The 26,271-nt window shown below is 42.1% G+C and overlaps 1 protein-coding gene across 1 annotated transcript in view; it reads right to left on the reverse strand.

Moving 5' to 3' along the window:
• Positions 1-15,171: 15,171 nt before the first annotated feature.
• Positions 15,172-26,271, reverse strand: part of RPGRIP1L (RPGRIP1 like) — a 68,194-nt gene continuing 57,094 nt past the window's right edge. Inside the window, exons 24-26 of the mRNA XM_087729460.1 lie at positions 21,298-21,382; positions 16,767-16,900; positions 15,172-15,399 (exon numbers count right to left, since the gene is read on the reverse strand). Of these exons, the coding sequence (XP_087585586.1) occupies positions 15,287-15,399; positions 16,767-16,900; positions 21,298-21,382 (332 nt within the window). The 3' untranslated portion in view covers positions 15,172-15,286. The remainder of the gene's footprint in view (positions 15,400-16,766; positions 16,901-21,297; positions 21,383-26,271) is intronic.

The following is a 26,271-nucleotide window of genomic DNA, read 5'->3' on the forward strand; positions in this document are numbered from 1 at the left end:
GAACCATATGATGAGTATTTGGAGGAAGAAGAGGAAATAAGGAGAGAGAGGGAAAGAAAGAAAAAGGGAGGGAGCGAGGCAAGGAAGGAAGGAAGAAAAAGAAAAGAAAGAAAAAGAAAGATAGGGAAGGGAATGAAGAAAGGAAGAAAAAAAGAAAGGGGAAAGAAGGGAAAAAAGGAAAAAAGAAAAAAAAGAAAAGGAGGGAAAGGAATGAAGAAGGACAAAAAAGGCAGAGAAGAAAGAGGGAGGGAGGAAAGGAAGGAAAAAGAAAAGAAAAAGGGAGGGAAGGGAATGAAAAAAGGAAGAAAAGAAAGGCAGGGGAAGGAAGGAAGGAAAAATGAAAAAAAGAAAAAGGGAGAGAATGAAGAAAGAGAAGAGAAAGAAAGAAAAAGAAAGAAAGAAAAAAAGAAATGTAGCTTTAGGCCTTATAGTCCAGAAATCCACCCCCCTCCCCCTGTCTCTTCCGTAGCAGTTGATTCCAGTCCTTTAGAAAAAAATCAGCTTACTTATGAGATATTAGAAGCTTTATTGCCTCCTTTAATATTCGTGACCATCACCAAGAAATGTATCACAACTTGGCATTTATGAGTGCTAGGCACAAGTAAGGGGCATGTTATTTGATTTGAATAACAGCTCGGAGCTACCGTTTGAGTCGAGAAATATATTAGTCAGAAACAATCTCATTTAATAACACCGAAACTAATAACAGGGGGAGAAAAAGTATCCAACTTCTTCAAAATTGAATTTATGAATATTGCTTAGCATGATTAATGATCAAAAAAACCCAGACCTGTTTGTCATGTTATTACCACATTTTTCCACTTATTTAAATGCAAAACTGGAGGCTCAGATTTCCTGTTGCTTTTCCTACTGGGCTAAAAGAAGCCATTACATAGAGAGAGAGAGAGAGAGGGGCTCGGGACCCCCTGATAAACTTTAATTACAAGGTCAGGTAATCAGGTTATAATCAAATCGCCTCGCATAAAACGTGTGTTTGATATTAATCAGAGGTAATTTTACAACTCTGTGTTATTGTACTTCGAAAATGAAAATATTTCATTTTCATTTAAAAAGTCACTGTAGGACTTTTGCCCTCTGTCTTCTCTGTGGCTTAATTTGATTCTTAAAACTTCTCCGTCTGTAATAAGGTCTGCCTATCTCTTCGAAAACGATGGGAGTTTGAAAAATCTGCAATACTGAAGATTAGAAAGAGAAAGAGATGGGCAGGAGACGAAGGTATGCATACAGTAGGTGGCCCCAGAAATATAAGTGCAGGTGGAAATAGAGGTATTAGTTTCAAAAGCAAATAGTGTTTAATAAAGATGCCAGGAGATATTGAGAGAGAGAGAGACAGAGTGAGAGAGTGAGAGAGAGAGAAAGAGAGAGAGAGAGAGAGAGGATGAATTATTATATTGTAATTTTACTCCTATGTAAACTATGTAGAAATTTTAGTGAAGGGAGGTTTTTGCATCTTCAAATAAGTATTTTGAAAAATTCTTTCCTTAACTAATATTCCCTGCAAAGAGAATCAGTTTCTCCTTTAGTTCTAGTTAGACGCTTGTGTATGTTTAAAACAAACCCTCAAACTAGCAACTCAGACGAACAAACAGTAAATAACAGCGTAATTAAGAAACCTCGGCTCCCACCAAGACTTGACCTGGCAAACTAGGTCCATATAGAAAGAGAGCAAATCCCACCCCCTTCTAGCACTGATGATGTTACCTACTTGAGTCATGAAATGTCTGCAAGAAAAGCACCAGGCTCAGACACGGACCCCTTCATTTCAACCCTGAGCTACAAATATTCCCTTCTATTGAATCAATTTTGTCAGGTCAGGAAAGCAAGATAATAATTTTCAGAAAGTTAGTAACACTCTGGAGTATCTGCAGAACCAGCGCCATTTGAAGCCAGGGTTCATTGTGGGCCACTTGATGCTGCTCCCTTCTTCCCCCCCCCCCTCCCACGCTAATCCTTCACGGAGAAGTTTTTCCAGTACTCTGGATGGAGGGGGAAAAGGGGGGGGTATGAGAATATTACTTTGTTGGGCAATAAATAGCAGAGTTCCCCATCTGCTTACTTGCTCATAAGCCACCTTAAGTTTAATGGACTTCCTGAAAAACAAGGGATAAGATGATAGATGAGATAGATAGATAGATAGATAGATAGATAGATAGATAGATAGATAGATAGATAGAAAGATAGATGATAGACAGATAGATGGTAGATTGTAGATAGATATACGAGAGATAGGTGATAGATGAGATAGATAGATAGATAGATAGATAGATAGATAGATAGATGGATGGATGGATGGATGGATGGATGGATGGATGGATGGATGGATGGATGGATGGATGGATGGATGGATGGATGGATGGATGATAGGTAGGTAGGTAGGTAGGTAGGTAGGTAGGTAGGTAGGTAGATAGATAGATAGATAGATAGATAGATAGATAGATAGATAGATAGATAGATAGATAGATAGATAGATAGATGATAGAGATAAGATAGATGGTAGATTGTAGATAGATTTACGAGATAGGTGATAGAATAGATAGATAGATAGATAGATAGATAGATAGATAGATAGATAGATAGATAGATAGATAGATAAATAGAGATAGGCAGATAGAAGAGATGATAAAGGATGGGTAGATGGATGGAGATAGGCAGGCAGAAGAGATGATAGAAGGTAGGTAGGTAGGTAGTTGGATGGAGACAGGCAGGGAGATAGAAAAGATGATAGATGATGGATGGATGAATGAATGGAGATAGGCAGGCAGGCAGAAGAGATGATAGAAAGAGATGGATGGATGGATGGATGGATGGATGATGAGGATAGGCAGGCAGGCAAGCAGGCAGATAGACGAAAGAGAAATAGAAAGGTGATAGACAGACAGGCATGATAAACATAGTTTTATGAATTACAAGGAGACTAGAAGGAATATATGTGTGCATTTGATTCAGACTGTAGATGGAGCCATATGCTAATTCTTTAGAGCAGTGCGTTACATATTTTCATGTGCGATTTAAAAAAAAGAGAGAAATTGCCAGGATTTGAATTTGTAAATAACCCCACTCTTCCCATCTCTCTGCTTTTATTTTCACCACCAGTCCCATGCTTACATTTTTAAAGTTTCCACAAGCAATTTCCTTGCACATCCACTCAAGAAATAAGTCAGGCCATTACAAGGCTTATTCTCAGCGACCTGAGTGTAACGTTTCAGCTTTTGCTAGTTCTAAAAATGAAGAGCTAAAACTTTCCTATCTCCGAGTTTTATTACATAGGAATTTAAATATTGCAAGGTGGCATTTAAACAAAATTCATTCTCTCGTCCTCCCTCTCATCTGTGCCCTTCTCCATCGGGATATTTAGATATCGATGTGAAACTAGAACCGGCTTCGGTGAAAAAAAGAATTCTGAGCCATGAAATCCCACTTTTTCATCGTAAATCTGGGCTAACAAAACTGCCAGGCACAATGTTTGCCTGTCAGACCTTATCCAACCAAATCAAGCATGGTTTAATGGGATGGGCGGCTTCATCTAACATCTTAACACCAATGCAGGGGTGAAATCCAGCAGGTTCTGACAGGTTCCGGAGAACCGGTAGCGGAAATTTTGAGTAGTTCAGAGAACCGGCAAATGCCACGTCTGGCTGGCCCCAGAGTGGGGGTGGGAGTGGAGATTTTTCAGTTTCCTTCCTCCGCCACGCCCACCACGCCACGCCCACAGAACCGGTAGTAAAAAAAAAAGAACTTCACCACTGCGCCAATGGTTGCATTCTCATAACATGTTGAACCGCTAAACTACCTGACATGGTTTTAAACCTTGCCTAGCCCATTGTGTGAACTCACCTTCTTGCTCCCAGCCCATTGTGCATGCCAGGTGTGTTGTTAAAGGGATAAATTGGAGCCAGACGTGACATGTACACTGCTTTTCCCTGTGTGGAGAAAGCCTTGGGATTGGAAATCTAGAAGTTACGTTACCCAGGAGAAAGTCCAATCATGGAATTGACCGCAGTGGGCATACAAGCAAGACCGCTAATTAGGGGACTGGAGGCTAAAATGTATGAAGAACGGTTGCAGGAACTGATGAAAAGAAGGACTAGGGGAGACATCCTTAGAATAGAATAATTTAATTTAATTTAATTAGATTTATAGGCCGCCCAATCCCGGAGGACTCCGGGCATTTACACAGAATAAGAAAGGAAAACAAACAAAATAAAATAAAAATGAAGATTAAAATTCTCCAACACGCATACATTCAAGTTGGGGCTGGACCCTACATAATAAGATCAATAGCCCCAGGTCTGCCGGAACAGCCAGGTTTTAACAGCTTTTCTGAAGGCCATGAGGGTGGGCAAGGTCCGGACCTCTGGGGGTAGCTGATTCCACAGGGTCGGAGCGACCACAGAGAAGGCCCTCCTCTGAGGCCCCGCCAGCCGACACTGTCCGGCTGACGACGTCCTAAGGAGGCCCACCCTGTGGGATTCTATCGGCCGTTGGGAGGTATGCGGCAGTAGGCGGTCTCACAAATACGCTGGTTCTAAGCCATGTAGGGCTTTAAAGGTAATGACCAACACCTTGAATTGCGCCCAGAGACCAATTGGCAGCCAGTGCAGCTCGCGGACAGGTGTAACATGGGTGTATCTCGGTACACCCAATTTCGCTCGTGCGGCTGCATTCTGGACTAGCTGTAGTCTCCGAAGAATAGAGCTGGAAGGGACCTTGGAAGTCTTCTAGTCCAGCCTCCTGCTCAAGCAGGTGAACCTATACCATCTCAGACAAGGAGCTGTCTAGTCTCTTCTTAAAAACCTCCAGTGGTAGAACAACCACTGTTAGGAATATAATTCCAACAGTTGGGTTGGCAATATATAAATCATGTAACAATGTTGTATCTGTTTCTTTAAATCATGCTGTAAATGTGATTGGGTGCTGTTTCCTCAATCGGCCATAAGAGGGAGCCAGAACGACTGTTAGCTCTCTGTTTGTTAGATGATGGGAAGAGTTTACAAACTATAAATTACCTAACAACTTCTGAAGGCAAGTTCTGTTCCACTGGTTAATTGTCCTCACAGTTAGGAAGTTTCTCCTTAATTCCAAGTTGCTTCTCTCCTTGGTTAGTTTCCAACCATTGTTTCTTGCCCTGCCCTCTGCTGCTTTGGAGAATAATTTGACCCCCCTCTTCTTTGTGGCCTTTGATCATTTAGTTGCTCTTCTCCGAACTTTTAGCAGTCTTCCAATATTTGTGGGGCTGCCTCAAAGAAGAGGGAGTCAACCTTTTCTCCAAAGCACCCAAAGAAGGCAAGACAAGAAGCAATGGATGGAAACTAATCAAAGAGAGACGCAACCTGGAACCAGGCAGAAATTTCCTGACAACGAGAACAATTAAAAATTGGAACGACTTGCCTTCAAAAATTCTGGGTGCTCCATCACATGGGAGGTTTTTTAAAGAAGAGATTGGCCAATCGTTTGTGCGAAAACGGTATAGGGTTTCCTGCTCTGAGCAGGGGGGGTCAGACTAGAAGACCTCCGAGCTCCCTTCCAACTCTGTTCTTCCGTTATTGTCTTACACGGTCTCTTCAGAGCTGCTAAGACATCTTGTAGCAAGATGCTCTTCTTCTGTAGGACCCTCTGTTGAAGAATCCAACCCTCTGCATCTGGTTTGGGAGGAATGTGAAGACTTCTCGGGACCGGTGCCAGCCCCGCGTACTTAGCGGGAGGACTCCAGAGTATAATCTCACACCGTTTCCCATAACGTTGTCCGGGGCTTGGCAAGCCGTCGCGTGTTCTTGGCGGTGCACTCGTCTCTGATGGAAACCTTGACGCGGATCTGGATGGCGTGACATACTGCCTCAGCAATGCAGAAGCAGCCTTGATGTCGTTCACCCTTCTCTTGGTGGCAAGGAGCTGAGCAAGCAGAAATCTCTCTCTGGGCCTTTTCTATTTTATTTTATTTTTGCTTTTTCTAGAAGATAGAATGGAATGAAATGGAATGGAATAGAAGATGGAATAAATAGATTTAAGAATAGAAGATAGAATAGAATGGAATAGAAGATAGAATGGAATGGAATGGAATAGAAGATAGAATGGAATAGGATAGAATAGTATTAAAAATAGAAGATGGAATGGAATGGAATGGAAGATAGAATAGAATAGTATTAAGAATAGAAGATAGAATAGAATAGAATGGAATGGAATAGTATTAAGAATAGAAGATAGAATAGAATGGAATGGAATGGAAGATAGAATGGAATGGAATAGTATTAAGAATAGAAGATAGAATAGAATAGAATGGAATGGAATAGAAGATGGAATAGAATAGAAAAGATTTAAGAATAGAAGATAGAAAGAATGGAATAGAAGAGAATAGAATGGAATGGAATAGAAGATAGAATGGAATAGAATGAAATGGAATAGAAGATAGAATAAATAGAATAGAATTAAGAATAGAAGATAGAATAGAATAGAATGAAATGGAATAGAAGATAGAATAAATAGAATAGAATTAAGAATAGAAGATAGAATGGAATGGAATGGAATAGAGGATAGAACGGAATGGAATAGTATTAAGAATAGAAGATAGAATAGAATGGAATAAAATAGAATAGAATAGATTTAAGAATAGAAGATAGAATAGAATGGAATGGAATAGAAGATAGAATGGAATGGAATGGAATAGAGGATAGAACGGAATGGAATAGTATTAAGAATAGAAGATAGAATAGAATGGAATAAAATAGAATAGAATAGATTTAAGAATAGAAGATAGAATAGAATGGAATGGAATAGAAGATAGAATGGAATGGAATGGAATAGAGGATAGAACAGAATGGAATAGTATTAAGAATAGAAGATAGAATAGAATGGAATAAAATAGAATAGATTTAAGAATAGAAGATAGAATAGAATGGAATGGAATAGAAGATAGAATGGAATGGAATAGTATTAAGAATAGAAAATAGAATAGAATAGAGAATGGAATGGAATGGAATAGAAGTTAGAATAGAATAGTATTAAGAATAGAAGATAGAATGGAATGGAATAGAAGATAGAATAGAATAATATTAAGAATAGAATAGAATAGTATTAAGAATATAATAGAAAATAATAGAAGAGAGAATGGAATGGAATGGAATGGAATTCTGAATAGAATGGAATAAAATTCTGAAGAGAAGAGAATAACAGAGTTGGAAGGCACCTTGTAGGTCATCTAGTCCAACCTCCCCTCCGCCCAAGCGGATACCCTACACCATTTCTGACAGATGGCAGTCCAGTCTCTTCTTGAAAGCTTCCAGGGATGAAGCTCTCACAATTTCTGAAGGCATATTTGACCATTTGATGGGGACCGTTGTTCCAAAAGCTAATAAATGGAGCCAAGAAAAAGGAAAAAAACCCTTCATTTCATCTGCATGTAATTACAATGAAACATAGCGAAAAGGCTTATTTGCCAATCATTTATTATTAAATATCCCCTCATTAAAAATGGGAATTTAGTAACAATGGGTGGTCTCTGAGTTGGGGGGCAAATAAAGCTTTTGGTGCCCAGGATTGTCTTCCTCTTAGAATGCTGTTTAGAAAAGAAATTTGCTTCATTAGTGCTCCCCCCCCCCCTTTCTCCCTTCTTTGGGGAGTTTTCCAACTTGCATATGATTAACAACTCACAAAGAAGCGATAGAAACTTTGGGCTTTTTCCATTTGCATACATAGATCTCTGGCAATTGTCCTCCAGAAAGTCCGTTACATTTGCCTTTGCAAAGAACCTGCTGATTAATTATGAAAATGCTTATTAAGTCCCTCTTTCCCTTCCTTTTGACAAAAAATAAAAGAGATCCAATTTTCTTAATACCTGAATTTCAAATTAGAGATTGCGACGAGTCCAAAGCCATAAAAGTGGATTGTTCCAAGGTTTCCAACGTTCCTTTTTATTAGAAATTACGAGCATTTGAGCCAGAAATCACATTGGTCTCCTCAATTGGCACCTAAGAAAGTGGGGGGGGGGGGGAATCGTTAAGGGAAAGATTGGAGGCTGGGAGAAGGTCTTGAGGACTTTTCCATACTCTCTTATCTGGTGGATCTTATTCAGGCTTAAGGATAAGCAGGATGAGCCCAGTCCGTATAGGAAAGGAGACCAAGAGGAAATCTGAGAATGGAATAGAAAATGAAAAAAAGAAAACAAAACCCTACTAATATTTTCTTGCCATGAAAGAGGCACAGATGTAGCTCTATGTTGGTCTGTCGTTGTAGTAAAAATTTGCCTTGGTTTAGCCAAGTTTATCATGATGATAGCCAATTTCCTGTATATGCTGTACATGCTGGCTGGGGAATTCTGGGAGTTGATGTCCACACTTCTTAAAATGGTCAAGTTTGAGAAATGCTACGCTCTTTTCTCCTTCATTTTAGCTCATTTTAGGCATTGTCTACGCTTAATTCAGTTCATGGGATGCGATGGCTCAGTTGGCTAAGATGCTGAGCTTGTCGATCAGAAGGTCAGCATTCCTGCAGTTCGAATCCCTAGCGCCGCGTAACGGAGTGAGCTCCCGTGACTTGTCCCAGCTTCTGCCAACCTAGCAGTTCGAAAGCACGTAAAAATGCAAGTAAAAAAATAGAAATCACCTTTGGTGGGAAGTTAACAGCATTTTGTGCGCTTTCGGCATTGAGTCATGCCGGCCACATGACCACGGAGACGTCTTCGGACAGCTCTGGCTCTTCGGCTTTGAAACGGAGTTGAGCACCGCCCCCTAGAGTCAGGAATGACTGGCACATATGTGCGAACGGAACCTTGACCTTTATACTTAAAAGAGAAACAAACATAATTTTGAATACTTTTTAAAAAATCCCCTTCATTTGGGAGCCTTCTGAAGAACTAGGGCTGCATATCACAATCCAATCCAAAAAGTGTTTTTTACAAAATGAAGAATATGTCAATGCAGCTCCCTATCACTCCTTCTCCTGTCACAAGGACGAAGGACACTCTAAAGTCACCCCCGAATCAAAACCTTCTATTGGAATCCAGCTTTTATTTATATCTTTTTTATTTTTTTAAAGGAAAATCAACATGTGTTTGTAAGTGCATGCTTCGGATTAAATCTATGGGCTGCCTCGGTTGCAAATCAAGCCGGAATGGTTTTGCTTAATCTATACTTAGTGTAAGCTAATAAATCCGTATGATAATGCTTCTGTTTAATTAGGCAAACACTTGTGGGTGTTTTCAAAGAACAAATAGGATCTAATTTAGGGCTTATCCGGTGCCAAACCCCATCTAAGAGAGCTTCCAAGTGCTTCTCGCGTGTTCACACAAAGTATGGATCTTTATTGGGGAACATTTCTGAAACACAGAATAGAATAGAATAGAATAGAATAGAATAGGGAAAATAGAATAGGGAATACAGAAGAGAAAATTGAAGAGAAAATAGAATAGAATTGAAAATGGAAAATAGAATAGAGAAAACAGAAAATAGAAGAGAAAATAATAGAATAGAAAATGGAAAATAGAATAGAGAAAACAGAAAAGAAAATAGAATAGAATAGAAAATGGAAAATAGAAGAGAGAATAGAAGAGAGAAAACAAGAGAAAATAGAAGAAAGACTGGACTAGCTTAGACTAGAATAACAGCCAAGGTGGCGCAGTGGTTAGGGTGCAGTACTGCAGGCCACTTCAGCTGACTGTTATCTGCAGTTCAGCGGTTCTAATCTCACCGGCTCAAGGTTGACTCAGCCTTCCATCCTTCCGAGGTGGGTGAAATGAGGACCCAGACTGTGGGGGCGATATGCTGACTCTGTAAACCGCTTAGAGAGGGCTGAAAGCCCTATGAAGCGGTATATAAGTCTAACTGCTATTGCTATTAAACAGAGTTGGAAGGGACCTTGGAGGTCTTCTAGTCCAACTCCCGGCTTAGGAAGGAAACCCTACACCACTTCAGAAGGTTTAAAGGTCTGTAGGCATCTTGAAGTCCTTACTGTAACTTCCCCCGTCCTTAGTTTTAAAGGACGAAAGGTCTTCGGCTGCGTATTCAGCAGGATTGAATCCTCCGCACAGATTTTTAAAAGCTTTTTATCATCTCTGGTGCACATGTGATAAAGCGAAAAGAAATTTGGGGGCATGATTCATGTTTTGATACAATTTTTTTTAGGGGGAGGGAAACGGAGATAAAACTGAAACCAGAACTTTTCCTTTTGGGTTTAATGGGAAAAAAAACTCGAGAAAAAAAAGGGAACTTTGTCATTATATATGTTGACAGCAGCAAAACTATTGTATGCACAAAAATGGAAGGGCCCTTCGATTCTTACCATAGCAATATAGCAATAGCAGTTAGATTTATATACCGCTTCATAGGGCTTTCAGCCCTCTCTAAGCGGTTTTACAGAGTCAGCATATCGCCCCCACAGTCTGGGTCCTCATTTCACCCACCTCGGAAGGATGGAAGGCTGAGTCAACCTTGAGCCGGTGAAATTTGAACCACCGAACTGCAGACTAGCAGTCAGCTGAAGTGGCCTGCAGTACTGCACCCTAACCACTGCGCCACCTCGGCTCTGTATAAAAGAGTTAATTAGAGTTGTAAGGAACCTTGGAGGTCATGTAGTTCAACCCCCTGCTCATGCAGGAGACCTGTACTAGGGATTCGAACCGCCAAATTGCTGACCTCTTTCTGATCCACCAGCTCAGTGTCTTAGCCACTGAACCACCTAGTCAGTTGTCATCTGGGGGATGGTCGAATGATTGATGGGAGTTGGTCACAATGGGAAAATTGACCCCCTTTGATTAAAGAAAAGAATATAAGTACTTCTGAATTTCGTGCTTGATGTTGGAGAAGATTGAAACTCTGGGTTTTATCAATTAGGCTGATAGATCTTTATAGAAATGGCTTGTTTGTGTTATTATGAAAACGTAAAAAGCTGTGAATTGATGTTAATGCCTTGTTTTCCTTGTAACAGAGAGAGTTGGAAGTCAATCCTCCTCCTTCTCCTCCTTTTCTTACCTTCCCTTACTTCTCCTTCCCCTTTCCCTCCCCCATTGCTTTCTCATTTACTTTGCATTTTGTGGTTTAGATACTTTACAGCTCAATTAAAATGTTAATGGTAATTTTTAAAAAGCCAGACGGTTCCAGAAGGCCCCAGAAGTTTCTCAATTTCAGCAGATGGACAATAAAACGGGTGGAACAAGGATGCTGGGAAATTCTGGGAGATGGAGGCCACAAATTTGACCCACGGTTGGGAATAGGTCTAACTCTCCGGATTAATTTCTTTACATGGAAAGTATTTGGTTTGGGGTTGCAAAATATTAGTTGGATAATCCAAACCTCCTGCCGAAATACCACAACTCCCTTTTCTGAAAAGCTCCAGGGAGGGGAGGTTAATCTTGGTGTCAAATCGAGCTGGTTTAAATTATCGTAACGTAGAAGAAGGAGCCTTAATGACAATAGTGGGCTGGGAAGCCAAAGAATACGAGGGAATATGGGCCAACGGCAGCGAGCCGAATCCGGAGCGAGTGAGAAACGCCAACATGTCGTGCCTGTCTGGGAAGAAGGAAGGGGGAGACCGTGGAAAGTCGGCATCCGCCGTTCCCAGAACGTCTCTCGACAGGGCAAAATATTTGTGAGAACTTGCAGAGTTTAATCCTCGGAGAGAGAGTCAACAATCCCTCATGAACTGAAGGAGGACGGAATCGAAATTCCAAAGAGGAAAATTCTGGGGTTTTTGTGGCCAAGATATTTGAGTTGCCTTTGGCGAGATGGACAGCGGACAAGCTACAGAAGGAAGGAAGGGAGGGAGGGAGGGAGGGAGAAAGAAAAGAAAAAGGGAAGGAAGGGAAAGAAAAAGAAAGGAAGGAAAGGATGCAAAGATAAATGATAGATAGATAGATAGATAGATAGATAGATAGATAGATAGATAGATAGATAGATAGATAGATAGATAGATAGATAGATAGATAGATACGGACATATGAATGGATGGATGGACAGATGATAGATGGAAGATAGATGATAGATAAATGATAGATAATTAGATGGATGAAATAGATATAGATAGATGATAGATAGATAGATAGATAGATAGATAGATAGATAGATAGATAGATAGATAGACAGACAGACAGACAGATAGATAGATTGATAGATAGGCCTTGATATAAATCCAAAAATTAATCCAGCATGATTGCTGCTTAAAAACCCTCCCTGGGCAGAGACATATCTGATGCCATTATAGGAAGTCCTAGACATACGACCAAACTGAGCCCAAAATTTCCACTGATAAGCAAGACGGTTATTGAGTGAGGTGCGTCCTATTTGACGGCTTTTCTGCCACAGAAAGAATAATAGAGAATCGTGCCGTCATTAAGTGAACCCCGGCTTCCCCCGTCGAGCTCAGTTGTCGGAAGCCAGCCAGCAAGGTTACACAAGCGGCGATCACGTGATTCCTCCTCCCCCAGTTACATTGCAACCGTCATAAGTCCATGCCAGTTTCTCAGTGCCTGCATTTTGACCACGTGGCCCACAGGGAAGCTGCAATGGCAGTGTGAAAACCTGGTCAGAAGTCTGCGTTTCTCGGTGCAGGGGTGAGCTGCTACAGGTTCGCGCGGGTTCGGTCGATCCTCTGGCTAAGGATCTGCCCAGTTCGGCAAACCAGCAAATCCCAACCCTGGCTGGCCCCGCCCACCCACCTCTCCCCTCCTAGGAGCCTCCCTGCGGCCCATTTGGTATGCCAGGTAAGTATAGGACCCGCTATACTTACCTGGAGGCTCGGGAAGAGTGAAAAACGGGCCTCGCAGAAGTTCTGGAAAGCCGGAAACTGTTGCGGGCCTCCAGAGCCTGCGGAGCAGGTGTGAAATCCAGCAGAGAACCAGTAGCGGAAATTTTGCGTAGTTTGGAGAACCAGCAAATGCCACCTCTGGCTGGCCCCAGAGTGGGGTGGGAATGGAGATTTTGCAGTATCCTTCCCCTGCTCCGCCTACAGAACCGGTAGTAAAACAATTTGAATTTCACCACTGCCGGGGAGGCTGTTTTCGCCGTCCCCGGAGGCTCGAGGAAAGCTTCCGGAGCCTTGGGAGGATGAAACCCTCCCCTACCGCGCCGTGGTGTAGGAGGCCGACTAGGCCACGCCCACCCAGAAACTGGGAGAGAACCCGTTGCTCAAATTTTTGCAGCCCACCCGTCTCAGTGGTGGTGTCGTCACGTGGAACAGCCACTCAACGGATCGTCGGATGTCAAGGACCGTCTCTAATGCCCAGATGGTTCAAACCATACGCAGATCTTGTGCTTTTCTTTTTCTTTAAAAAAAAACAAAACCGCATATTTTGTCTGCCTCCCCTCCCTTCGCTCTTTCTGTTGAACTGTAATGAATTGTCTCATAATCTATTCCATCTTCTCGCCATTAGCAGGCTCGGAGTGTTTCACAAATAGCAGCAAAGAACTCATTTTCCAGTGCTTTAATCACACAAAGAAGGGACGCTTAATTCGCTAAATGAAATGGTCTGTGATCACTGAAGCAGAGATTTAATATATCATGGCAAATTAGGTAGATTTTAATAAATTACTTATCTTCCCAAACACTTTACATCGACGCGCACAAAAGGGAAGATCGCCTGTTTTTTGCAAACAGCAGGGCGCTCTTCCCCAACACAATCCCAGTTAAAGACTTGAAAATAACACACACACACACGGGGCGTGCTTCTGGAAACAATACTCTTGTCACAGACGTGAACACAGAAAGTTGGGCCCCGTGTTATTCGTGGCTCCTTCCATTTCTATTTTTCTTTCTTTTACTTTATTTTAAATGTTACCTCTTCTTTAGGAATTTCATTTCAATCTTTTTCATCCGTGTGGCTGGAAAGCCGGAATTTTCCAGGTTACGCGGGCAAGTCCTCAACCTAACAACCCAAATTTCTGCTAAGCGAGACAGTAGTTCAGTGAATGTCGCCCCATTCTACGACCGTTCTTGCCACTGTTAAGCACATCGCCGCAGCTGTTCATAACCCGGTCGGTAAATGAGTCCGGCTTTCCCCGTTGACTTTACTCGTCAGAAGGCGGTGAAAGGGGAGCGAGGGACATGGCAGCCATCATAAATACGAGTCGTCGGCCGAGCATCTGAATTTTGATCGTGTGACGGGGGATGCTAGGACGGTCGTAATTGTGAAAAATGGTCATGCGCCACTTTTTTCAGTGACGTTATAACTTTGAACAGTCGATAAATGAAGGGCTGTATATATGTGTTATATAAAAACGGTCGAAATGGGAGGAAAGTAGACCAAGCAGAGAGTTGGAATAGCTAAGCCTACAGTGAGAGAGAAACTTTTTGCCTGGTGCTCCTAATAAAGGAATATTTGAGTTCACTTCAGAGGGTTGGTCCTCTTTGGGGAGCCGAGTCACAACAGCAAATCTCTTTCACATATAGATGACCCTCCCTTTCAAGACACCCGTCTACACATCCATATGCACCATTTATGGGACACCCACCCACACCCACACGCATACACACCTTCCAAACATGATGATCTCAACTCTTCTCAGAAGGGCAAAAGTTGTGTGTTTCTTTCTTTCTTTGTTTCTTTCTTCTTCTTTTTTTTCGTAAAAGCTCGCAGTAATTTAATAAATCTGGGGACTAGCCTCATTCTTTGTGTTTAATTGATAGAAATGGCAGGCATCAAAGGAAACGCATACTGAGACTTAATGTGCATAAAATGGATATTAGCATTTTAAAGAGGCAGATTAACACATTTATCCAAGTAATTTTCATATATTGCTTCTAATAAAAGCTTTGCAGTATAAAATTCTTAATGAGGCTAATCGCAGGCATTCCATTTAGTGGGGGTGATTAGGGATAACATAGAGGTATTTTTAATCAGTGTTCTGAGGCTTAAGTGTATTATTATTATTAGTATTATATAATTACTTGATTTTTCATGACTTTTGTATATGCAATATATTTATACACACACACATTAGACAAAATTCTCTCTCTCTCTCTCTCTCTCTCTCTCTCTCTCTCTCTCTCTCTCTCTCTCTCTCCATACATACATACATACATACATACATACATACATCCAATTAACAAAAAGTTCCATCATTCAGTCATGTAGATATTAATTATTTACAGGCTGATGGGCTGGAATGATAGCCCTGGGCTTGGGACAGAGGGAGAGTAATATAAAAATATAAATTCAAACCAAGGAGAAAAAATATACAAACTTTAAAACTGCAAACCGAGCAGGCTTTACATACAAATTAGACATTTCAATATAAGGTAGTATCTCTCTTGCTTTCCAACAGACAGAGGCAGGCGTCCAGGTTTAGGTTTCCTGAGCGTTTCCCCGCTTCTTCCAGACTGAATTCAGAGCCGCCAGGGCTTCTACTGTCACTTTCAGCTTCCCAATCACCGTTCCGTCGTCTTCTGAATTGAAAACTGGAGAGGGAAAAAAACCAGCAGAAAAAGAGACTGACGCATCAAGATGTCAGGAGTTTTTCACCGCTTTACTACGTGAGACAACCCAAGAGCAATGACAGCAAACAGAGGTTTGTCATATAATAGTGATTTTGTCTACAAAATATATATATAACTACACATAAAACTATAGGCAGAGGTCAAACAATCAGCAATTACAGCAGGGAAAAAATACACAGCGAGAGAGAGGGGGCCTCTTCTTATTAGACAGGCTCTTAAAGGGATAACTTCTGTTCCATGGGTTGATTGTTGTCACTTGCCAGAAAATTCCTTCTTATTTCTAGGTTGAATCTCTCCTTGGTCAGTTTCCACTATTATTCCAAAGCCTTCAGGTGCCTTGGAGAATAGCTTGACCCCCTCCTCTCCGGGGCAGCCCCTCAAATATTGGAAGACTGCTGTCATGTCTCCCCTGGTCCTTTTCTTCACTAGACTAGCCATGCCCACTTCCTGCAACCGTTCATCGCATGTTTTAGCCTCCAGTCCCCCAATCATCCTGGTTGCTCTTCTCTGCACTTCTTCTAGAGTCTCAACACCTTTTTTATAGATGGATCATAGGTAGATAGAAAGATAGAATGATAGAAAGATAAACAGACAGACAGACAGATAGAACATATGTTTAGGTAGGTAGGTAGGTAGGTAGGTAGGTAGATAGATAGATAGATAGATAGATAGATAGATAGATAGATAGATAGATGATAGATAGATAGATAGATAGATAGATAGATAGATAGATAGATAGATAGATAGATAGATAGATAGATAGATAGATAGATAGATAGATGAGAGAGAAAGATAATGGGTGGGTGGATAGATGGATTGATGGATGGATGGTAGATAACAGATGAATGAGAGATTAATGAGAGATTATTCTCACTTCAGAAAGTTCCTCCTTATTTCTAGGTTGAATCTCTTCCTTGGTCAGTTTCCATCCATTATTCCTTGTCTGGCCTTTGGGTGCTTTGGAAAATAAGGTTGAATCCCCTCCTCTCTGGGGCAGCCCCTCAAATATTGGAAGATTGCTATCCTATCTCCCCTGGTCCTTCTCTTCATTAGACTAGCCATGCCCAGTTCCTGCAACCGTTCATCGCATGTTTTAGCCTCCAGTCCCCCAATCATCCTGGCTGTTCTTCTCTGCCCTCTTTCTAGAGCCTCAACATCTTTTTTTATAGTGTGGTGACCAAATCTGGATGCAGCATTCTAGGTGTGGTCTTACTAAGGCTTTAGAGAGTGGTATTAGGACCTCACTTAATCTTGATTGTATCCCTCTGTTAATGCAACGTAGGAGTGCACTGGCTTTTTTTGGCTGCTGCTGTTAAAGAAGGACTTACCATCAAGCTCTTCCTCCATCAGGTCTTGCCTTTTCTGAAATATCTGGCTTAAACTCACGTACGCAAAGCCGATATCCTCACACTCCAGATCCTGTTGATCTTCCGGGGGGTCACTGACCACTGTAAATCGTATACTGGGAGCGGGGGGAAAAAGAGCAAGTAGATTAGAGAGCCACATGACCACGGAGACGTCTTCGGACAGCGCTGGCTCTTCAGCTTTGAAATGGAGATGAGCACTGCCCCCTAGAGTCAGGAACGACTAGCACATATATGCCAGGGGAACCTTTACCTAATTTAAAATAATGCTACCCCCCTTTTTTAAAAAAAGAAAAAACAGACCAAGAATCAACTTTCAAATCCGGGGCGTGGGGGAAGGGGCGGGGCGTGCGTAAACGCACTAGCGCGTCTATCGTTCCTGCCGCATTTTCATATTTTTCTCATGCTGCCGGTTCGAATCTGTGATTTCCGTTCGACCAATAAACCTTAAACAACCCGTCAGATTCGTTCATTGACTCGGCAATGTGGGATGACACAAACGCAAAGGGCGTGTGTCGCACGAGGCTTTCCCTGGCGCCTCCCTTAACCCACCACACTCGGAAAAGTTTAGCCAGACCGCAGAAAATTAGCTTTGGAGATTGTTACGCCTGTTGTGCGTGTTGCTTTTTCTCTCCCAAACCAAACAAAAAACAAACCATCAACGTCAATGTAAATTAACACAATATAAATTCTGGATGGCACAGATGTGGCTTCGAAAATATTTAATTTAGCTTCCCAGCTGTCCCCAAAAGATCATATTATTGGCAACAGGATGAATATTTTTACATAGGATGCGGACAAAATAAAAAGCCCCCATCTACGTTAACAAACGTGTAGGAACATTGTGGCTTATTATTCATCCCCTTGGGATTGGACTCTTACAAAATATGAAGCCACGACATTGTTTGAGTTTAGCCATGATGAAATCACGGCTTCAAATATTGAAAACAAAACCATTGTTGGCTGCAGAATCCTGAATAGTTTTGTAGAGAGCTTATTATTAGGAGTGAATTGAGAATGGTGACTGTTGCCTTAATAGAATAGAATAGAATAGAATAGAATAGAATAGTGTTTCTCAACCTTGGCAACTTGAAGATGTCCGGACTTCAACTCCCAGAATTCCCCAGCCAGCATTCGCTGGCTGGGGAATTCTGGGAGTTGAAGTCCGGACATCTTCAAGTTGCCAAGATTGAGAAACACTGGAATAGAATAACAGAGTTGGAAGGACCTTGGAGGTGTTCTAGTCCAACTCCCTGCTCAGGCAGGAAATCCTACACCACTTCAGACAAATGGTTATCCAACGTCATCTTAAAGACTTCCAGTGTTTCTGGAGGCAACTTCTGTTCCACTGATTAATTGTTCTAACTATCAGAAAATTTCTCCTCAGTTCTAAGTTGCTTCTCTCCTTGATTAGTTTCCACTCATTGCTTCTTGTCCTGTCCTCAGGTGCTTTGGAGAATAGCTTGACTCCCTCTTCTTTGTGGCAGCCCCTGAGATATTGGAAGACTGCTATCATGTCTCCCCTAGTCCTTCTTTTCATTAAACTAGACACGCCCAGTTCCTGCAACCGTCCTTCATATGTTTTAGCCTCCAGTCCCCTAATCCTCTTTGCTGCTCTTCTCTGCACTCTTTCTAGAGTCTGCACTTCTTATTAACATCTTATTAATTAGTTTGTGATGTCTGTTTCTCGTGGTTATTGACAGAAGAGTTGATTTACAAACTCCGAACAACCCATCATTATTTCTTTTATTTAGAAACTGCCTCTGGCGTTCTCGTTATTTCGGGGACCGAACGCAGAAATTCAGCCTATATTTCAGTTGCAGAATGCCAAGTTACAGGGAAATGAGCAATTTCCAAATTCAATAAACACACTGCGTTCGTACAGTAATTCTACAGCACATCCGGTGAATTAAAAAAAATACTTCACACCTGCAATTTTGACAATGTTTACAATAGCAACCCTTAAAAAAAAAACCTGATCTCCCCCCCCCCCCAAATGTTCAGAAGATGGAAATCGTGATGAGAACATGGGAAATTCAATCTGCAAATTCAAAAGCGGGACTTTCATTCTCTTGGTCTCCCCCCCCCCCCCCCCACAACGCAAGTTACTGCAATTTTTACTTCTCCCTGAAATTTCCTCTCTGCCCCACATACGTGGCCAATTTGGAGCGATATTTTTATCCCGGCTTGTTTGGTTTCCTAAACTTTAAAGTTTGGTTCCTGTTTCAAATGAAAGGAGGGGAGGGTAAAAAGAAAAGAAATCTTCTGATATTATTATATAGGGCTTTGTGATAGGAAACATGTGCCCGAGGAATGAGAGCTGCCAATTTCACAAACTGCGGCATCTGTGCACTTGAGAACAATAATGTGCGTTTCCCATCCCTCATCATGGCTGGACTTCAAAGATGGGCCTCGAGCAGGACGAGGGAGGAAGGAGTGACTCACATATTCAAGTGGTCCACACATGGGGACATGTTATAAGGGACAAACTAGGAGAGGATGCTATAATTAGTTAAGACGCCATGCTAGAAAGCGGAAGACATTGAGTGCTGGTCCTGGCTTAATCATGAAAGTCAGCTGGGCGACTTTGGGCCAATCACCAGGAGATGGTGAGTTCTAGTTCCGCCTTAGCCATGAAGGCTGGGTGGATGACTTTGGGCCAATCACCAGGAGCCTGGGAGTTTTAGTCCTGCCTTGGCCATGAAAACTGGTTGGGTGATTTGGGGCCAATCCCCAGGAGATTGTGAGTTCTAGTCCCGCCTTAGCCATGAAGGCTGGGTGGATGACTTTGGGCCAATCACCAGGAGCCTGGGAGTTTTAGTCCTGCCTTGGCCATGAAGGCTGGTTGGGTGATTTTGGACCAATTATCAGGAGACTGGGAGTTTTAGTCTCGCCATAGTCATAAAATCTGGCTAGGTGACTTTGGCCTGATTATTAGGAATTTGTGAGTTCTAGTTCTGCCTTGGCCACGAAAGCCGAGTGGATAACTTTGGGCCAATCACCAGGAGACGCTGAGTTCTAGTTTTGCCTTAGGCATGAAAGCCAACGGTGAGTCTTTAGAACCGGTCCCACTCTCCCAGCCCAACGTCACAGGGCTGTTGTGTGGGGAAAAAGGAGAAAGGTGTGTAGGATGTGCTCCCTGCCTGGAGTTATTTGTAAATAATAAAGGTGGGATATAAATAATAACATCTTGGTCTGTCTTAATGAAGCCAACCGATCATCCATCCATAAGAGTAACTTCTCCTTCGATTGGCAACCTTGGTTCTTGAGAATGGACGATTGGGGGGGAAATGGTTCACAGAAATATGTTTGTTTGGGTGTATTACACACAAATTAAATATGGATGTTCTTCTCCCCTGGGTTTTTTAAAAGAAAGATGCATAATATTTACATAATATTATAATAAGCACGCCCAGAATCAAAATGCGTCCATTTTAGAAGGACCCAGACATCTTAGGCCAGGCTTAACTGCAAAGAACGATTTTGCTTAGTCATTAGGGCTTAAATTCATCACATTAAAAAAACCCGTCTGTGTCACGGATTTACAGGACTAGTGGGATAACTTTTAATTTTTATTTGGAGTTTTACTCGACCCAGTGTGTTATTCATCTCACTAATGTATGCAGTAAATCTGGAAGTCCTTTGCTTGTTTGCTGAAATGAGAAAAAGGGGAAGAAGAAGGAGGAGGAGGAGAAGAAAAAAGAATATTTCTGAACTTCAAAGTGCTTTAGATGTGAGACATGCCTACTCTTAAGGGATCAGTTTATGGCACTTCCTGGCGGATTCCATTAAAAAAAACACAACAACAACAACACTGTGTGCCAGCCACCATATGAAGCTCAAGTTTTGGAAATCAAATGGAGGGAAGGATGGGTTGCCAGCTAATATCCCGTCGGCTGAATCGGCTTACCCGTAAATACACGGAGCTAATCAGCGGTTTTCTTCGAGCAACCGAACCATCCGCTGCTCCAGCTACGATCAAAATCGCCCAGTTCTTGCAATGAAAATGAATTTTTCTACACACACGATGTGGACATTAAAAAAGGAAAACAGCGCTTTGCTTCTGAAAATCGTAAGCCGCCTTCAGACTCCGTGAAGGGTGGATTTTACATTTTCTCAGAATAAACACGGGCGTTAGGATTACATTTTTCCGAGAAGAGTTTGAATCTACGCCCTTTCATCCCCGCGGCCAAGCGATCAAAATTCAGACGCTTGGCCACTGACTCATATTTATGACGGTTGCAGTGTCCCGAGGTCACCTGAACCACTTTTGTGACCACTGGGCTAACCATGGGGGGAAAGCTAGATTAACTTAACCACCGTGTGACTCATTTAACAACTGCAGTGATTAACTTAACCAACGTGGCGAGAAAAGTCATAAAATGGGGCTCGCTTAACCGATTTCTTCACTCAACAGCATATATTCTGGTCGTAAGTCGAGGACTACCCATAAAACTGAGGTTATACAAATCAACGTGTCCTCTCAAAAACTTACCTCCCATGTCTGGGCTCAGATCCGCAAACGACAGCCTTGAGATAATTCCACCTTGCTTCGTGCTTGGCTTGATCCACATATATTACTGCAAAATCAAACAGAAATTATATACCGCTGCATAGTGCTTTCACAGCCCTCTCTAAGCGGTTTGCAGAGTCAGCCTCTTGCCGCCAACAATCTGGGTCCTCATTTTACCCACCTCGGAAGGATGAGTCAACCTTGAACCGGTCAGGATTGAACTGCTAGCTGTGGACAGTTAGCCTGAAACATTGCATTCTAACCACTGGGAAGGAAGGAAGGAAGGGAGGGAGGGAGGGAGGGAGGGAGGGAGGGAGGGAGGGAGAGAGGGAGGGAGGGTAGCACAGACATACACTGCTTCACAGTGCTTTACAGCCCTCTCTAAGCGGTTTAGAGTTAACCTCTTGCCCCCAACAATCTGGGTCCTCATTTTACCCATCTCGAAAGGATGGAAGGCAGAGCCAACCTTGAGCCGGTCAGGATCGAACTCCTGGCTGTGGGCAGAGTTAGCCAGCAATATGGCATTCTTACCACTGTACCAACAAGGAAGGAAGGAAGGAAGGAAGGAAGGAAGGAAGGAAGGAAGGAAGGAAGGAAGGAAGGAAGGAAGGACAGACGGACTAACAATAGCCCTTAGACTTATATACTGCTTTACAGTGCTTTCATAGCCCTCTCTAAGCGGTTTACAGAGTCAGTCTCTTGCCCCCAACAATCTGGGTCCTCATTTTACCCACCTCAGAAGGATGGAAGGCAGAGTCAGCCTCGAGCCGGTCAGGATCGAACTCCTGGCTGTGGGCAGAGTTAGCCAGCAATACTGCCCCCTCCCCCCCCCAAAAAAAATAAAACCTTGCCCTAAATTTATATCCACCTTTTTTATTTTATTTTACAAAGAAATGCTAGCTTAAGGCCACGCATTCCTTCACCATGACTTATACGGAGACATTCAGTTCCCATCTGGTACAAGATGCTCAACGTCAAAGAAGAATAAAGACTTGAAGCCAATTCTAGAAGGCAGAATGTGGAGGGCAGATGAGCCGACTTTACTCTCAGACAGACAAATATTTCCAGAAAAGGTGGATTTTTTTAAAAAAAAACACCAAAAAAAACAACAGATGGCTCCGAATCTTCAACGCGGAGGTCTTTCGCTGGTGGTTTGGATAACGCTCAAAGGGACCTGCTGGAAGGGAGCAAAGATTATGATTTCAACCCTGAAACCCTTGGCAGGACTGGTCTTGATGTTGGGCGAAGACCATCTGCCCCCCTGTAAGAGGCTCTGACTTTTCAAAGAGACCTTCCAGGCTCCTCCTGGGAGCGAGAACCTCTTTTGAAATCAAGGCGGTAGGAAAAAGAGGCACAACTGCTTTTGATCGTGGCCTGAACCTGTTCTAGAATGAGTTGGGATTGGGTAACGTCTAGTCTAGTCTAGTCTAGAAAAGAAGGACCGGGGGTGACAGAATAGCAGTGCTCCGATATTTGAGGGGCCGCCACAAAGAAGAGGGGGTCAAGCTAGTCTCCAAGGCACCAGAAGGCAGGACGAGAAGCAATGGATGGAAACTAAACAAGAGTCTAAAACTAGAACTAAGGAGAAATTTCTCGACAATGAGAACAATTAAATAGCGGAACAGCTTGCTTCCAGAAGTTGTGGGTTTTAAAGGGGAGATTGGACAACCATTTGTCTGAAATGCATAGGGTCTCCTGCTCGGGGAGGGGGTTGGACTAGAAGACCTCCAAGGTCCCTTCCCACTATGTTACCCTGTTCTGTTCTTCCTGCACTCTTACAAAAATAAAAAAATAAAAAAAACTTTGAGAATGCTCAGGGTCTTCCCCCCCACCCCCTTTAAACTAATGCCCAGGTTAAAATAGTTAAAATGTCTATAGTTTCATTTCTTTTAAAGGCTTCCTTGTGATTTTGATCAGACACTTTACGGATTTTAAAAATGTAAATACATGAATAGAATTGACGAAGTGGGAAAAAGGATTTGCTAGATGAAGTCATCTCATCTTACTGGCTCACGCTGACCAACTATGATAGTCTAGGTTTGTTTCCTGGCTCACCTTTAATTGGGATCTTAAGAGTGAAGCATTCAGCTCTAAATTATAACTCACGACCTGTGCTTCGTGACGAAACTATGTGATCGGGCGATGTGGAAGAAATCTGGTTCAGAATCTGTTGGCTCAGTGGTGGTCGGTGATTGAAACACGTAAGGGAATATCGCTCCCGCCGCCTTGAGTCCGGAAGCAGTTCCATAGGTGGAAGGCGTAGACATGTTGGTGAGGTACCAACATTTAGTACTGTAAGGCGCCCCAGACCGCTCCTGAGTGAAGGAGTGGAATGTCTGCCACTTTGAACTGAGGTAACAGAATGTGAGGCAACTGGCAGTTGGAACAGAGTTATTTTCAGGTGGGGAGGGGGAGTAGAACTCCTTAGCATCAGATCATGTACTGAAAGGGACCCTGGACTGTTCCTGAGTGAAGGAGTGGAATGTCTGCCAGTTTGAACTGAGGTAATGGAATGTCAGGCAACTAGCAGTTGGAACAGGGTTCTTTTCAGGTGGGGAGGGAGAGTACAACTCCTTAGCATCAGAGCGTGTTAATTACTGTATAAGAAATACGAATGATCTGAGGGTCATTTCGAAAAATCCTTTCTTAGTGAGCACCTAGAAGCCAAGAGGAACATATGTGCCAAATTTCAAGTAGGTTTTAGGGTTCTGGAGATTTCGTGATGAGTGAGTGGTACATGGGCCAAAATTCACCTAATGACTTTCTCACTTAGCAACAGAAATTTTGTGCTAAATTGTGGTTGTACGTCGAGGATTACGTGTACATGGAAAGAAACCTTTTTCCATTGTACTACACTGAATCCAAAGGATACTCAGCCGCTACTCACTCCTAACTCTATGTAAGTCTTGTTTAAAAAAAAAAAGTTTGGGAATATTTCATTAATCTTACCCTTTTCTCTTGTCAATTCTTGAGCAGGTTAATACACAGCCAAGATAACATTCTTTAGGCCCCCAATCATTAATCTTGTTTCGGGGCTGTTTTCCTGCTTTCTCAGCATAGTGGAAGCAATATTCTCTCGGCTCTGTGAAATATAAATGCTATTTCCTTGTTATCGGTACCTATCAACTGAACTTAATCTTTGTTATTTCAATTATGGTGGTTTTCTCCAAAGAAGCAGAAAGAGAAAAACGAGATGGAGGGACCGGGGGTGGTTGGGGAGGCAAGGAGGGAATCATTTTTTCCAAGGTGAAATTAAGAATTTCCCTTGGTGTGTCACTGTTTATTATCAACTTAGTGAAGAAATTGTAAGTTTGCTTACACCCGTAATTGACTCCGGAGAATTAAAAGTACTGTTCAGTTCGGATTGAAAATAGCTAGTATAACTTGCTATATTAATACCTTCTCACCTATTTTTTTTTAAAAGATCTTTCATTCCAAAGTACTCTTTGATACAACACCTATGCCTACAGGTCTTGAGTAGACCTTAGAAGGTGATCTTTGAGAGAGGCTCTAGGAATCCTACACTTAGCATAGAGTTCAAGTAGATGATGTCTATGATGCCTTCCAATTCTACGGTTCTAGACCCAGATCTGAATTCTGCACAGTAGTCCGATCGCACCATTAGCATCATAAACTATCTCTCAGGTTTCCAAATAGCATCCAAAAGTAAATCAGAGTCCAAGGCAAAGTATTGCTCCAAGTTCCAATTTATTAAGAGAGCCATGTTGGCACATCTGGGGAAACCCAAATCTGAAAGCTTCCCAGTTTTTCGCACCCAGTTGAAAGTTCAAGATCTTCTCCTCACACCCACAAGTCCACCCCACGGTCCAATCTCCCACTGCCATGCTGGCAGCTTCCACCCATCCAGTTCCGGTGAGGTGCAGAGGTGCAGAGACAAAAGATGACCTTGGCTTTCTAGAAAGAATGTTGTTATGGCTACATAGCATCTCACTCCTTACAATCCCCTCTCCCATTTTCCCCACAATAGAAAAATGAATAGAATAATAGAAAGAGTGGCAGGCCAAAGACCCCCAAAGAAAGCTGCAGGCTTGACATCATCTGCCTACATGACTTTATTAATAAGCTGGAGGTCCTACCGCATGTCCCAACTTCCAAGTTTTGATGTTCTATCTATCCCTTCTACCGTCAATGATATGAGAGCTTGGAAGCTGTAATTCTTCAATTTTTGGAAAATCTACAAATGTTCCTTTCTGGGAACCATTGTCCATTTTCTTTACATGATTCATTAGACAGATTTTTTTTTTAAAAAAAATGTGAACAAAGCTGTATGCAAAATAATGTCCCTAATTAGCAGACAAGCTTGGACCCATTATAGTCTTATGTTTTACTAAGGAGTTTAATTTATTAACTGTGAATCTCTCCCCCTTCTATCTATAGATTAGAAAGGCAGAGCAAATGGCTAGGGAGCCCAGAGCACTCCATTGTGATATTAAATGTTGCTTATTAAGGCAGAATTTCGTAAGATCTCCACTAAGATGTAAAGCCATTTCTTAAAAAGCCAGCCGCAATGCTTGAGACATAAATATAATAAAAGAACCCAATAAAAAAGGCATTTATTTACTGAGAAATAATGACTTCTCAAATTACACCTGGGTTTATCGTGATTATTTTTTTTTTTTCATACAAAATCCATGGGACTCCTAGTTTCTCCCTAAGCCAAAGTACACTTCCTTTCCCCATCATGTAAATCTCAGTTTTATTAAAGAAAATATTCAATTAACCTCAAATATTCTACATACCCAAATCTAATTAGGCCTGAATAAGAAATGGAGTAAAGCTATAGTAAACACGCACATTCTGACTTCATTACTATTAGATTATTGGCTTTCTTGCCGACATTATGAAACACCCAAATTCATTAGGGCACTTCCTCCGGAACGACGTTTCTCGACAAGGAGAGCAGGCACAGAGGAAATATTAGATGACCAGTTATTT

The sequence above is a fragment of the Thamnophis sirtalis genome, unplaced genomic scaffold (genome assembly GCF_051295495.1).
Source record: "Thamnophis sirtalis isolate CommonGarterSnake01/CBP01778 unplaced genomic scaffold, rThaSir2_p1.2 scaffold_14, whole genome shotgun sequence".
Taxonomy (NCBI): domain Eukaryota; kingdom Metazoa; phylum Chordata; class Lepidosauria; order Squamata; family Natricidae; genus Thamnophis; species Thamnophis sirtalis.